This window comes from Tiliqua scincoides, chromosome 4, assembly GCF_035046505.1.
Source record: "Tiliqua scincoides isolate rTilSci1 chromosome 4, rTilSci1.hap2, whole genome shotgun sequence".
Classification (NCBI taxonomy): Eukaryota; Metazoa; Chordata; class Lepidosauria; order Squamata; family Scincidae; genus Tiliqua; species Tiliqua scincoides.
Genome location: NC_089824.1, coordinates 114,560,227 through 114,574,611, shown reverse-complemented (window position 1 = coordinate 114,574,611; position 14,385 = coordinate 114,560,227). Strand labels below are relative to the sequence as shown.

At 42.6% G+C, this 14,385-nt stretch overlaps 1 protein-coding gene across 2 annotated transcripts in view; it reads right to left on the bottom strand.

Annotated features, from left to right (window-relative positions):
* CEP350 (centrosomal protein 350) overlaps positions 1-14,385 on the bottom strand; it is a 126,273-nt gene that overhangs the window by 90,625 nt on the left and 21,263 nt on the right. For both annotated transcript variants that reach the window (XM_066624015.1, XM_066624016.1), the window contains exons 3-8: positions 13,671-13,714; positions 10,609-10,723; positions 8,420-8,543; positions 3,610-4,214; positions 1,081-1,194; positions 182-298 (exon numbers count right to left, since the gene is read on the bottom strand). In XM_066624015.1, coding sequence (XP_066480112.1) covers positions 182-298; positions 1,081-1,194; positions 3,610-4,214; positions 8,420-8,543; positions 10,609-10,723; positions 13,671-13,714 — 1,119 coding nt within the window. The remainder of the gene's footprint in view (positions 1-181; positions 299-1,080; positions 1,195-3,609; positions 4,215-8,419; positions 8,544-10,608; positions 10,724-13,670; positions 13,715-14,385) is intronic.

Below are 14,385 nucleotides of genomic sequence, written 5' to 3'. Positions count from 1 at the left end.
GGGTGGGCAAATAGGGTCGTGGGAGGGGGCCAGGATTGATGGTGAAGTAAAGATAAAGGACAACACGCACCACAGAACAATACTTGGAACAAGGAAGAGAAAAATTTAAGTAGAATCCCATTTTTAAAAAGAGTATGGGCTAACATTTATGTTGAAAAGCAAACATTAATGTTGAATTTACCCAGTTTGGAGTCAGGACTAGGATATAGAGTCACTTTCTGGATTTTGCGCACTGGCCGGGTTGCTTTTCTATCCTTTCTTTTCTCAGCTGGCATCTCCTTCACAGCACAATCTTCTTCTGATACAAAATGTACAAGAACCATTAACACAAGCAAAAGAACAACCAGTGAACTTTTATATCGAAACTTGGTATATAAATATTCTTAACAACAAGCAGACAAGAACATGATTCACCATCTACGCTATCAGAACTGGAGCAGCAAGACTTCCAAGAGAATACTAGCAGCCTCATCCTTTCAGCAGTCTAGACAATCATTGTTCAAGTCAGAATTTCTGGATCTGAAGTACAGACAGGGCCTTGGTATCCAAGGCAGATTCATTCTTGGACACCCCACGGATACTGAAAACTGTGGATAAGCTGTACTCTGGTCACCTCTGGAGGGCTTTTTGAAGCCCGCAGAGGCTGCACAAGTACACCAGTGGTCTCTGTGGGCTTCAGAATGCCTCCTAGAGGTGAAAAAATGCTACTTCCAATGTGAAAACTCCAATTTTGAAGACCATAGAGGTCGCGGGCAGATGCGCACAGCCTCTGTAGGCTTCAGAAAGCCCTCCAGAGGCGATGGGAGCACAGCTCTGGTCAGCTTTGGAGGGTTCTGGTTGGGTCAAGTCTGGCTCCATCCAGATCCGGGGGACCCATATTGAGCCAGATTCACAGATAGAAAATCTGCAGATAAGTAGGCTTACCCAGTCTGCTGCGAGTTTTCATTTTTTTAAAAAATCCATAGGATGTGTAGGTAAGTGTGCCATAAAGTATCATTTGTCAGTTGATTGATTGATGAAGTATAGGCAAGCAGCTCTTTCCTCTTCAGATGAATGTTAATAAGATGAATGCTAACTTACCTGCTAACTGAAGTTCTAAGTCTCGACATAACTCTCTGCTGAGATTAAGAAATTCTTCTTCACGCCACACTTTTCCATCAGGGGTACGAATCTTGGCTTCTGTTGGATTAAAACCTAATAGAATAGTACAGTTATATTTAGCAGATTTTGTTGCTAAAACTATTTCAATGAAACTGTATGAAATACATCATGTGCATGAAATGTCTTCAGCGGACAAAGCTGAGCATGTGAGAAGAAAGTAATCCATTTTAAGCAATTAGTGAACATTAACCAGTTCATTACCAAAACAAAGAAATCCAGTGTTTCAAATCTGTGCTAACAGGCAAGTTCAGAAATTTCTGAACAGTATTCATTGGTAGGTACCAAAAAGTAAGGTGGTGGGACATTACAGGAAAAATTAATCTCAAAGAGAGCCAAAAACTGTATAGGTTCAAAATAATTTACTTACATAATTGCCCGATTACAATACTTCCACTTAAAAGCAAACACTGTGTTCTATCTCTGTTGAGCATGTGCAGCCAGTAGTTTCAAATAAGCTGTATCAGAAAAATCTTTTGGGTAAATTAGTATACTGTCATAACAGTCAACAACAGTGTTCTAAGGCAGTGGTTCTCAAACTTTTAGGGAGTATTACTCTCTAGGTAAGTCTTTGCGGGGGAGCAGTAAGGATAGCCACATGACCCCCAGGATTGCATCGCTAACGGGGGTGGGGGGGCATTTACTGTGGGCTTCTGCAAGCAGCAGGAGGTGCAGAGAACCCCACGCAGCCCTCTGCAGGGGCCCCAGAGGCTTGGAATGTTCAGAAACAGCGCGTGCAAACCACCTCCTGATTGCAATGCAAAACCACAAGTCGTTTGCGTGTGCTGTTGCTCAACATTCCAAGCCTCGGGAAGCCCTGCGGAGAGCTACGCAGGGCTCCCTGCACCTCCTGCTGCTTGCAAAAGCCCACAGTAAGTGAAAGCATCTCCCTCACCCCCATTAGCTGGGGATCCTGTGATCCTGGGGATCACATTGCTGCTTCATAAGAACATAAGAACAGCCGCACTGGATCAGGCCATAGGCCCATCTAGTCCAGCTTCCTGTATCTCACAGCGGTCCACCAAATGCCCCAGGGAGCACACCAGATAACAAGAAACCTCATCCTGGTGCCCTCCCTTCCATCTGGCATTCTGACATAACCCATTTCTAAAATCAGGAGGTTGCGCATACACATCATGGCTTGTACCCCGTAATGGATTTTTCCTCCAGAAACTTGTCCAATCCCCTTTTAAAGGCGTCTAGGCTAGACGTCAGCACCACATCCTGTGGCAAGGAGTTCCACAGACCGACCACACGCTGAGTAAAGAAATATTTTCTTTTGTCTGTCCTAACCCGCCCAACACTCAACTTTAGTGGATGTCCCCTGGTTCTGGTATTATGTGAGAGTGTAAAGAGCATCTCCCTATCCACTCTGTCCATCCCCTGCATAATTTTGCATGTCTCAATCATGTCCCCCCTCAGGCGTCTCTTTTCTAGGCTGAAGAGGCCCAAACGCCGTAGCCTTTCCTCATAAGGAAGGTGCCCCAGCCCCGTAATCATCTTAGTCACTCTCTTTTGCACCTTTTCCACTATGTCTTTTTTGAGATGCGGCGACCAGAACTGGACACAATACTCCAGGTGTGGCCTTACCATAGATTTGTACAACGGCATTATAATACTAGCCGTTTTGTTCTCAATACCCTTCCTAATGATCCCAAGCACAGAATTGGCCTTCTTCACTGCCGCTGCACATTGGGTCGATACTTTCATCGACCTGTCCTCCACCACCACCCCAAGATCTCTCTCCTGATCTGTTACAGACAGCTCAGAACCCATCAGCCTATATCTAAAGTTATATCTAATATCTAAAGCCTATATCTAAAGCTTTCCACCTTCCCCGCCCCTTAAAGGGACAGGGGAAGCTTTACACAAACTGGTTGCGGCCCACCAGTGTGAGAACCACTGTTCCAAGGTGTTTTGTGTTCCTTGACAAACAATCACTACTGGCACACTGTAAGGCTCGTGCATTCACTCCCAATTATATACACAGTGGCTCCACGGATTTGTTTTATAGTCACAAAGCTGCAACTGAGTATATCCAAAGGTTGAGTCCTGGAGGTCTGAGTTTGGGGAGCTTGTGCATGGCCTCCCTGTGACTCCAAATGCCTGCCTGAGCCTTTCAAGAGGAACTTCTTGTTTAGCAAAAACTGGATGTTCCTTTTAAAAGACTCTGGGAGGACCTCTGTCAGTCCGACAGCGGATTTGACTATCCATGTTTTTTGGCATACGTGGGCTTCTGGGAACAGAATGAGTGTTTTCTCATGGGTAGAAAAATGACAGAAGGAAGAGAAGGATAGAAAGAATAAAAGGCCTTTCCCTCTAAAAAATTTTCATCTCAGATAAGGTTCTAATCAATCATCACAAAGAGTTGCAAAAGAAAATACAAGGTCGGTTTCAACCAAAAAATAAAGATCTCTCTCCACACACACATAAGGTTCAGAAACTATGTACCTTTATATGAGGGAGCAGGAGGTGCAGTTGCCACTTTTCTAACTTTAGGAGTCACTGTATTGTCAGTAGCTGCAACAATTACTGGATGATCCACATATTCCAAATGCTGCCCTCTGCTGCTCAGTTCTTCTGGTTGTTCCCATTGCTTCCTAATTCTTTCCTTCAGTTTTTCCAATTTAGCATCATGCTGGTGCTGCTTTAAGATATCTAATCTGTGGGCACTGGAGGTACTGGCAGAAGAAGCCGAAGATTCTGTCAACTGTAATTCTTTTATGTCAGCATCCTGGATTGCAGTACTTAAAGAAGTTTTAGTATTCTCATCTCCTCTGTATTCCTCAGTCTTCTCTTCCTCTGATCTTGTAGGAGTTGCAGTTCTAAAGAAAGCATCTGAACTTTGTAAGGCATCAATTGCTGGTCGATCATTCAAATATCGAACAACAGTTTCATCCGCAGCAAGCGTGCTTTTGAAGTCTCTGCTGTGCAAATCACCTTTTTCATAGGCCAAACGAATCATTCCTTCAGTCTTATTCCCAGCTTCTTTATGCTTCAAACATTTAGCCTCCAACTGGCAAGAGGTTTTATAAGTAGGGGACATTGGCGTATCCCTAATAAAAGTACATTAAATGTTGAAAACAAACATAGGAAAGAGTAAACAACTCCAGTCAATGTATTATTACATATCAAACAAAAATTAATGAGTTTTTTTAAGGCAGAACTGTTATTACATTCCATTTCCAAATTGTCCCTTTCTTTGGATGATTTCATTATATTGCATCTTTACCTTAAATTTGACTACAAAATATGTGACAAGGTCAAGTTACTCTCAATAGAATGCCTTGAAAAATACCGCAGGCACTTGCCTATAAGTCAACCCCACAGATAAGGCAGGTTTTAAGTCAAAATCATGGAATTTTCTATGGCCCCCAGATAAGTCAGGGGTTAAACTCAGGGGGCTGTTTGACTATAGTTTTGTCTGATTTTACCCGAGGCCAGATCCTGAAAAATAGCATACCACTAATTGTTACCTAAGAACTGTAGTCTCTAATTTATTAAAAACGTAGTAAAAGTTCATAAGATACATTTTTATTCTTTTTAAATTCTGATCTTCACCACCTTTTTGTAAACACTATCGGAGTAAGTGCACTGTAAACAACATACCAGTAGAACAATGGTTCCCAACCAGGTATTCATGCATTCCCAGGGACACTCAACAGGACCTTAAGGGGTACTTGAAAAGAATGGAATAATGGCAGAAAAAGGCAGGTCGTGCTCCAAAATGCCTTGCAAGAACCAGCAAGGCAGGAAGGGAGGTAGCTAGTTGGCTGTGAAAGCCCCACCAATAGCTAGTTTTTGGTCATCAATTCATCTATGAACCAGTGATTGAAAACCAGCACAGTAAAAAAGCTGAAACATAATATGGAAAGTGATCAGTCATCCAGAATTTCTCAGGACACTTCTCGTGCAAAACAGTGCAAAGGCAAAGTCTTCTGTTCTTCAAACAGATAAAGAGAGAAAACACTGTGAAATACATGAAGTCTGGGCTTTCATATAGAGGAGATGAGGGCTTGTATTATTATAAACATTTTGCTAATACGAAGGGTACAATTTATGGAAATGGGCTGCCAAGGGATATGCAAGTGAAAAAGGTTGGGAACTACTGCAGGAGAACCATGAATCAAATTCACCTTTAAGATGTCAGGTCTGTTAAGCCAGAAGCTCTACATATAACATACAACCCATAACACATAACTGAGAGTGTGCAATTCAATTCACAGTAGAGAGATGCAGCTGCATATATTTGCAACCCTTTTTACTCAGAAGTAAACTCAGAAGTGATGGAAAGGAGGATCCCATCCTGGTGTTGAGAAAAAAAGACTTCTGACAAATGCCTGCATTTGCAAAAAGGAACCAGGTTGCAGCAGCGAAAGGGAATGGTGGATAATAAAAGGTTAGCCTTGGCTGGAATTTCCCAGGGAAGTTACTATAGGACAGCCATTTTCAACTTTTTTCAGCTCACAGCACACTGTCAAGGCACTAAAATTGTCAAGATACACTCCCAGTTTTTCCACTTACATTTAATTACTATATTACAATTAATTTTAATTAACATAATTAATACAATTAAATCATTACATTACAAAGGGCACAATCCTAACCAGGCCTACTCAGAAGTAAGTTCCATTATAGTCAATGGGGCTTACTCCCAGGAAAGTGGGGCTAGGATTGTGGCCCCTCCTCTGAAAGGCAAAGGCGAGGCAGGGAGGGTTGATTTGGGAAGCTGCAGGCAACTGTGGCAAGGAAAGGGGGCTTCAGGCAGCCCATTCTTAGGCTTGTACCCTCAGCAGACTGGCTGGCTTCGTACCTGCTTGCCTGTCCCTGGCTCCCTTGTTCTCACTCCTCCCAGACCTCCTCCAGGCTTTTCTGGTTGCCCAGTCAGCAGGCAGGGCAGACAAGGGACTTGATACCCAATCCCAGCCATGTCTACTCAGAAGTAAGCCCCATAATAGTCAACAGGGCTTACTCCCAGGTAAACAAGGATTGGGTTGCAGCCTTCCTCTTGCTCACAGCAAAGCGGCTGCTCCTTCCCCCTCCCCATGCCTCTTGAGAGTCATGGCACAGCGGTGTGAAAACCGCTGCTATAGAAACAAATGAGCCTGCTTTAGCAAGAACCAAAACTGTTCAGAGTTGAAAGGCTCTGCCCTCTGATTGACCCGGAGATAAGGCGAAGTGAGAATTGGAGCTTGATTACTTGGCAAAAATTTCATATACTATACTACCTGAGTATACTACTACTATGAGCTTGATTACTTGGCAAAAATTTCATATACTATACTACCTGAGTATACTACTACTATACTATACGTGAGTATCTAGGGTATTTCCTTTTCAGAGATAATATGTTGGTGGTCTGCAATGAATATGTTGGGGGGGGGCTGCAAGGACACATGAGACAGAAGAGAGAAGATAATTTCCAATAGTTTATCTGACCCCATTAGCACAAGACTGCTAAGCTCTGGGAGCTAACATGTTAGGAGATAACATGAGTAGCTCCTTTGCTCATCTAGTTCAGATGCCATAGTGCAACTGCACACTGAACACGAATGGTGTTGAGTGTGTTATGTTTACCTGTTGCTCCCTCAAGGTATGGGTGTGGGATTTCTTGGGGCACAGGGAAATTGGATTCAGGAATATTTCATGTCATGCTTCCAAACCATGATTTCATTCCTTCTTCCAAAACATCTTAAATGTACTATAGCAGTGAATCCTACAGCCTACCGGCCAGATACAGCCCAGAGAAGCTACTTATCCACCCTGTGTGATAATTAGGCTCTCTCAGTGCTGCCATTTTCTTTACTGCTTTGCAGCTCAGCAGCTGAGAGATGTCTTGGCAGAAGTGCTGCTGAAACCAGAAGTGCTGCTGTACCAAAAGAAGAAGAAGGCAAAGAAGCAGCTCCACCATCACCTCTCACAACCTGTGCGGACCCACTCTTTTTTGTTTCTGCACACTGCAGAGTGAGCCAGAGAAGAAGAAGAGTGGAGCAGTAGAATGAGATAGAAGATGAGAGACCAGGAGGGAAGATCAGTGGAAGACAGCAGAGGTGAATTGGGATGCATCCGTGATAAGGAAAGACATGGTGAAAACTGACATGCTACATTTCTCTCTCTCAATATAGCCAGTCCTAGAGACGTTGGGGGGGGGGGGGAAATGCTGGTCCTAATAGCAGATACTTTGAGAAGCACTACTGTACTGTTGACTCACTGGGAACTAAGTTTTCCAAACCATACCGGAAGTTGTATATCGATCAGAGATCCACCCTGGGTGCCCTTCAGGGAAAGAGGGGCAAAAATCAAGCAAAATAAATTACATACATCAGAGTACCATTTGCCTTCCTTGAGACAATCATCAGGTTATAGTCATTTTATGACTCATAAGATTTGCATATTTTCTCAGTCATTTGCAGCTAATGAATTCCTAATTGAGAAGAAAGTGCTTATTCCTGGTCACCAGTTGCTTAATGATGTCACTTCCTGCTTAATGACATCACTTCTGGACCCCAGCAAGTGCCATGAATGAAACAAGCCCACTGTATGAAACAAGTTTGAAACTCCTTAGGGGGCTGTAATCCAGCCTTCAATAGGTGATTAATTAGGATAAGAGGAAATGCTTTTCCTCCAGTCCTAATTCTTCTCCATCTCACCCTTGGCCTCAGTTTGTTATCAATATAATAGTAAACTTTCTTACAACATTATACTCTCTAGTAGTGTATCATCATAACATAAACTAACCATCAAAATAACTGAATAAAGATCACATGAAATCCATACCATGTCATTTAAACACTAAATAGCCTTGAAAAATACTATCAAGTTTCTGCCACTAATCAGAAACTGTTTCTGAAATATCAATTCTGAACTTTCATTTTTATCTCCATGGACTTCACACAACTGAAGGTTTGCATGCTTCTCTACACTCGCATATTCACTGTTTCTTGATCTGACATGAATATTTCCCAAGTTTTTTTTCACATACTGCAGAAGATGGAGGTATATGAAACAGGTAAGAAGAATTAAAGATTGTACATATCTATAAGTACAGAAGTTGTAACTACCCAGTACTGAGGGTTTTCTTGCATAGTTATCAGAAAGTATGGTGGGGGAAGAAAGAACAGATAACCCAGCATTTTAAAATCTTGCCTTAAAAAGCATTTCACTCAATCTAAAAGAGAAAACAAAAAGCACACAGCTACTATGCTCACAATTCAATTCCATAAGGCAAGCTAGCAAAATATCAATTTTCTTTTGTACAAACCTAAAAAAAGCTATGGGCTCACGAAATTCAACATGTCCACTCTTTTTCACATTGCTTTCCAACGTGGTAGCACGAAGAGGGCTACGGGGGGACCGCTCCTTCTTTTGGCTGGAAGACCTGGAAGCTGAAACAGAAACCAAGTAATCCTTTAGCTATTTTTTGCAAGTTAAATTAGCATTCTAAAGTTGCAATTATTATTTGCAATCTCTAGGAAACAGTTTCAAGGTTTCAGGAATAAGCATTAAGCAATCAAAGCAAAGCATTGCATTTTATGTTTAAAATATGTAAAAGAAAATATCTTAAAATCATGATAATTATCCAAAGTAAAGTAATTCTACTTTGCATTAGATACATCTTAGTCAGCATTTCAGGGCTGCAGCCAAAGCCGTATACAAATTATGGCCATAGGAAAGACTGTTACAGGAATAAATTGAAACATATCACCATTCTACAAACATTTCTCAAGTGTGAAAAACTGCTGAAGGCAAACATTCTCCCTTTATTTTTAGTTACTTCAAAAGATAACAGGTTTAAAGATTAACTTTGTACAAGTCAATTGTTGAATAATAAGGCCTATCATAGTCACTTGAAACTATTTCTGAATATAATTATTTGTTGCTTCATGCCTACATGGCACCAAAGCAGTTACAATGCCCATGAATGCTCATATTAGTAAATCACATTATAAAAATTAGCTGTGGCTTTTAATTTCGTTATATTTCTATTTAGTGGGGTCTTCTGTAGCCCAATTTTCCTACTCCAAACTCAAGGTAAAGGACTATTAAAAACACAAAGGTTATTAATAGGAATGAAATTGTGGGGGGAGACAGTCACAGTTTTGTGAGCCATTAACTCAGCCATTTTCAACCACTGTGCTGTGGCACATTGGTGTGCTGCGGGAGGTCCCCAGTTGCGCCGCAGGAATTTGGGAGGTCATTTATTAATAGGACCATTGTGGGATGTGAGCCCCCCAATGGCAGCTCAGTGTGCCTTGTCAATTGTCAAAAAACCGATGGTGTGCCTTGACCATTCCAGTGCCTTGTCAGTGTGCTGCGAGATGAAAAAGATTGAAAATCTCTGCATTAACTAGTAAGCCTCAAGATGTCAACCATTTATGCCAAAGAGCTACTTCTAAGTTCTGCTTTCAAAGGACTACTTTTTAGTTCCACTTCCATTTAGTTCTCAAACTTCACGGGAGATTTACTCCTGGGGTAAGTCTTTGCTCCTGGGGTACCGGGGGGGGGCAGCAAAGCGATCCCCAGGATTGTGTCCCTGCAAGGGGGGGGGCTATTTTTAAACTAAACATACATGCTCTCAGGGTCTGGGGAGCCCTGTGGAGCTCCTGCAGGTCTCCCCGCAGCTTCTAAATAGTGAAAGTTGCAAGCACCACAAAACCAGAAATTCTACTTTTGGTTTAATCGCACTTGTAACTTTCACTATATAGAAACCATGGGGAGACTTGTAAATGCTCCACAGGGCTCCCCACACTTCCCCGGACCCTGAGGAGAGCACATATGTTTAGTTTAAAAATAGCTTTCCCTTTCCCTGCAGGGGCACGATCCTGAGGATCGCTTCACTGCTTTCCCCCTGCCCCTGCCCCTTAAAGGGAACAGGGCATCGTTACACAAGCTGGTGGTCGCAACCCACCAGTTTGAGTACCACGGTAATAGAGATTTGTCCAACAGAATATCCCTTCATTTACCAAACTCCTACTTTATAGCACAGGATTCAGCCCAAAAGGAAACACAACTATGTGGAAATTTATGGATATGAGCAACGTATTATCTAGGCCAGTGGTTCTCAAACTGGTGGGTGGTGACCCACCAGTTCGTGTAAATCTTGCCCCGTCCCTTTAAAGGGCGGGGAAGGAGGGAGGCAGCAACACAATCCACAGGATCACATTGTTAATGGTGGCAAGGGGGGTGCTTTCACTTACTATGGGCTTCTGCAAGCAGCAGGAGGTGTGGTGAGCCTCACACAGCTCTCTGCAGGGCTGCAGGAGGCTTGGAATGTTGAGAAACAGCGCACACAAACCACCAGGAGGTATTCTTGCGGTAGCAGCAAGAATATATCCCCACAGATACAGGGAGACTGTACTTCCATGGACAAGATACTTCAGTACAACTGACAGAGTGCTGAGCACCTGCAAACTCATTTGAGGGAAGACCCTTCAACTCTCTAATACATACCTTTCCTACTTATTTTCCTGGTTGTACTTGCAGATGACTTCTTGGTATCCATGACAGAATCCAGCACAGCTGTGCTAGAAGGTGCTACTTCCAGTTTGTTTTCAATATGTCGCAGCTAGGGTTTTAATATATAAAAGAATCTGTTAATTCCATAAGAAACATAGTATTAAAAATCAGTCTTGAGTTCATTTAAAAAATGGCACACAAACCACAGCTTTAAAATTGGGTGGGTTATAGGAAAGAACATATGTTCTCAACCTCAGCATTGGGTTTGGACTTCAGTTTACAATTCTTCAGCAAAGCTTTGTATAATCCAGCATGGTCTCATGACTGGGGCTTACATTAGACTAGATTAGTTCAAACTAGGTTCTTATGGCAAGAGGTGTTTTTTCTCCCCTGCACAAATGACTCCTTAAGCAAATGAACAATTAAAATGGATTTACATATTCAGCCTACTGAAATATGCACAAAGAATGAAAAGCTAGTACACCAACTTTAGACAAGAGTCTAGATGCAGCAAGGAACAGCGCACAATTTATAGATTACGTGCAGCTAAACCGCTGGAGAAGGAAAAAGAATCTAGAATTGCCCTGCTTTATAAAATCATTTCAGAATTGGAAACAATGGCTTACAAGGTTATAGACAAAGTAATCCCTAGAGGTCTTTGAAAACTGTTATTTATTTTATGCAGAAGTAAGTCCATTGTATTCAGTAAGACTTGGGCCGTAAACCTATCTTACACACTGAAAACAAACACCTCTGGAACCCTCTTTCATTAAAACATGGATAAGCCGTTCAGCCACTCTCCTTGCCAAATAATACAATTTGTTTACTTTCGTGAAGTTCTCATGCAGGTTATGATGGCTTTCCCAGGGAAAAACGAGTGAGAACATTATGCATAATGCAATGCTATCCATAGTCTTCTACACCTTCTCCTATGGAACATGCATATGCTTCATGAAACACATCTGCTGCGAGGCAGATGACAAACAATACTCCTTTTCTACTGCCAGGTGTGGTCCCAGCATCAGCACAATCAATCCCAATCCAGAACTGATGCCAAGACCACTGGTAGCAGATTATCAGAGTTCAGGCCTGGGCTGTAAGGTGCTAAAGAAAGTTTTTCTCTTCTACGACAGTATTTCTCAACCACTGTACCAGTACCGTGAACACTCAACCAGTGTACGAGTACCACTGGTAGTATTTGAGGTGGTTTCCAGTGGTCCACGTGGTACCCCCAGTCTCCCGTCACCTGGCAGCAAGACTAGTAATACAATGCAACCAGCAGCAGCAGGAGGATCAGATGGGGGGGAGGGGGGTGGCAGAGCTCCAGTGTGCACTTTTCATGCATTCAAAATGCCCTCCCAGTCACCCTAACCCTATTATTTAATGTTTTTCACATTGCCTCTGTCCTCCCAACCCAGAAGCACCACAGATATCCGCCTATAAGTTGACCCCACAGATAAGTCGAGGGCAGGTTTTGAGCCAACAATCATGGAATTCTCTATGACCCTCGGATAAGTCGGGGGTTAAACTTAGGGGAGTGTCTGACTATAGTTTTGTCTGATTTTACCCGAGGCCAGATCCTGAAAAATAACCTACCACTAATTGTTACCTAAGAACTGTAGTCTCTAATTTATTAAAACATAGTGAAAGATCATAAAGTACATTTTTATTCTTTTTTAAATTCTGGTCTTCACCACCTTTTTGTAAACACTATCAGAGTAAGTGCACTGTAAACTATATCAGTGGCATCACTAGGGGGTGCGGGCCGCACCGGTGATGTACACTGGGGGGGTGACGCGCATGGGGGGGTGACACGATAAAATTGCGGTGGTTAGGAGTAACCCCATCATATTATATACAGTCAGATGCGGAATTCCGAGCGGAATGCAATGCAAAAAACCAGAGTGAAATATCTCCTTTCTATCAAAAGTTATGGCCAAAAAACCGGAGTACACTTCTCGTGCAAAACAGTGCAAAGGCAGAGTCTTCTGTTCCTCAAACAAAGAGAAAACATTGTGATGAATACATGAAGTCTGGGTTTTCATAGAGAGAAGATGAGGGCTTGTAATTTTACAAACATTTTGCTAATATGAAGGGTACAATTTATGGAAATGGGCTGCCAAGGGATATGCAAGTGAAAAAGGTTGGGAACCACTGCAGGAGATCCATGAATCAAATCCACCTTTAAGGTGGACATGAGGAGAACCATGAATCAAAGACACCTTTAAGACAACCCATAACACATAACTGAGAGTGCGCAATTCAATTCATAGCAGAGAGATGAGATATTTGCAACCCTTTATACTCAGAAGTAGACCCACTGCTTTCCAAGGGTGTTATTCTGAAGTAATGGTGCACTGAATTGTAGCCTGGGAAGGAGGGTCCCATCCTGGTGTTTCAAAAAACAGACCTGCTTTGCAAGCATTTGCAAAGCAGAACCAGGCTCCAGCAGAAGGAAGGAGAATAAAAAGTTAACTTTCCTGGAATGTCCCTGGAAAGTAAATATAGTAACTAACTAGGTGCCTGTCTGAACTGAGCAACAGCTCAGCTGAGAAAGGAAACTGTTCAGAGTTGAAAGGCACTGCCCTCTGACTGACCCGGAGATAAGGTGAAGTGAGAATTGGAGCTTGATTACTTGGCAAAAATTTCATGTACTATATGGTGAGTATCTACGGTGACTAATTGGCAATGGCAATTGGTACTTCCAATTGGTGGAAAATGCAAAGTGGTATGTAGTGGGACAAATTTTGAGAAACACTGCTCTAAGATATAGCATGGTATCCTACAAGTTTGTGTCTATGCATAAATATATGTACTTTCTCTCCTTCACTGTTGTATCTGAACCTTGCAACAGTAGAAATGTTGACCAAAATTTTTAGAACACAGTTTTCCATGTTGCTGAAAAATAAAACCTCACTCTTTCACCGCTTCCTAGCACTCCCAAAGCCACTAAAACACGTTCTCAATTTTCTTTTAATGTTCAATACGTCATTTCTCCAAAGTTCTAATATAACTGCTACGGCCGGGCATTCACAATTGTCAGTATTAATACTTACCGCTGCCTTAGTCTGCGAAAAAGAATCCCATGCTGTAGTTAAGTCTGCACAAAGAATTCAAAACAATTTTCCTGTTAGTTCAGTGATCACCTCCATGACAAATAGTTTGCATGGCTCAATATTTGTTCTTAATTAGTCTACCTCAATTAAAAACATTTGGGGTTTTTTTTTTGCATGTATTATTACTTAGCATTGGCTGTGAAATAAATTTTACACAAATTGCTACTGCTTTATTATAGAAATATTAAACATCAGAACCTCAAGCCTTTTATTTTCAGAGGACAAAATACGTTTTTGTAACTGCATCAATGCCTTGTGCATACAATAGCTCTGCGGTTTTCAAACTCTCTGGTAGTTTGAAACCCGCAATAAGTCTTTGCGGGGGCGGGGGGGAGGCAGCAGGGGCAAGGGAGCGACATGATCCCCAAGATTGCATTGCTCAGGGGGCTGCAGGGACTGGGATGCACTCACCAGTCCCTGCAGTAGCCATCCCTGTGTGTGGGGAGCCCTGCGCAAGCACCTGCAGGGCGCCCCAGGTCAGGGAAAGGGAGAGTGGAGCGACCTGTTCTGCCTCTGCAAAAGCGGAAGTGGAGCGCAATCGCCCCACTCTCCCTTTCCCTGACCTAGGGAGCCCTGCAGGCGCTCGCGCCGGGCTCCCCGCACACTGGGACGGCTGCTGCAGGGACTGGAGGGTGCACCCCAGTCCCTGCAGCCC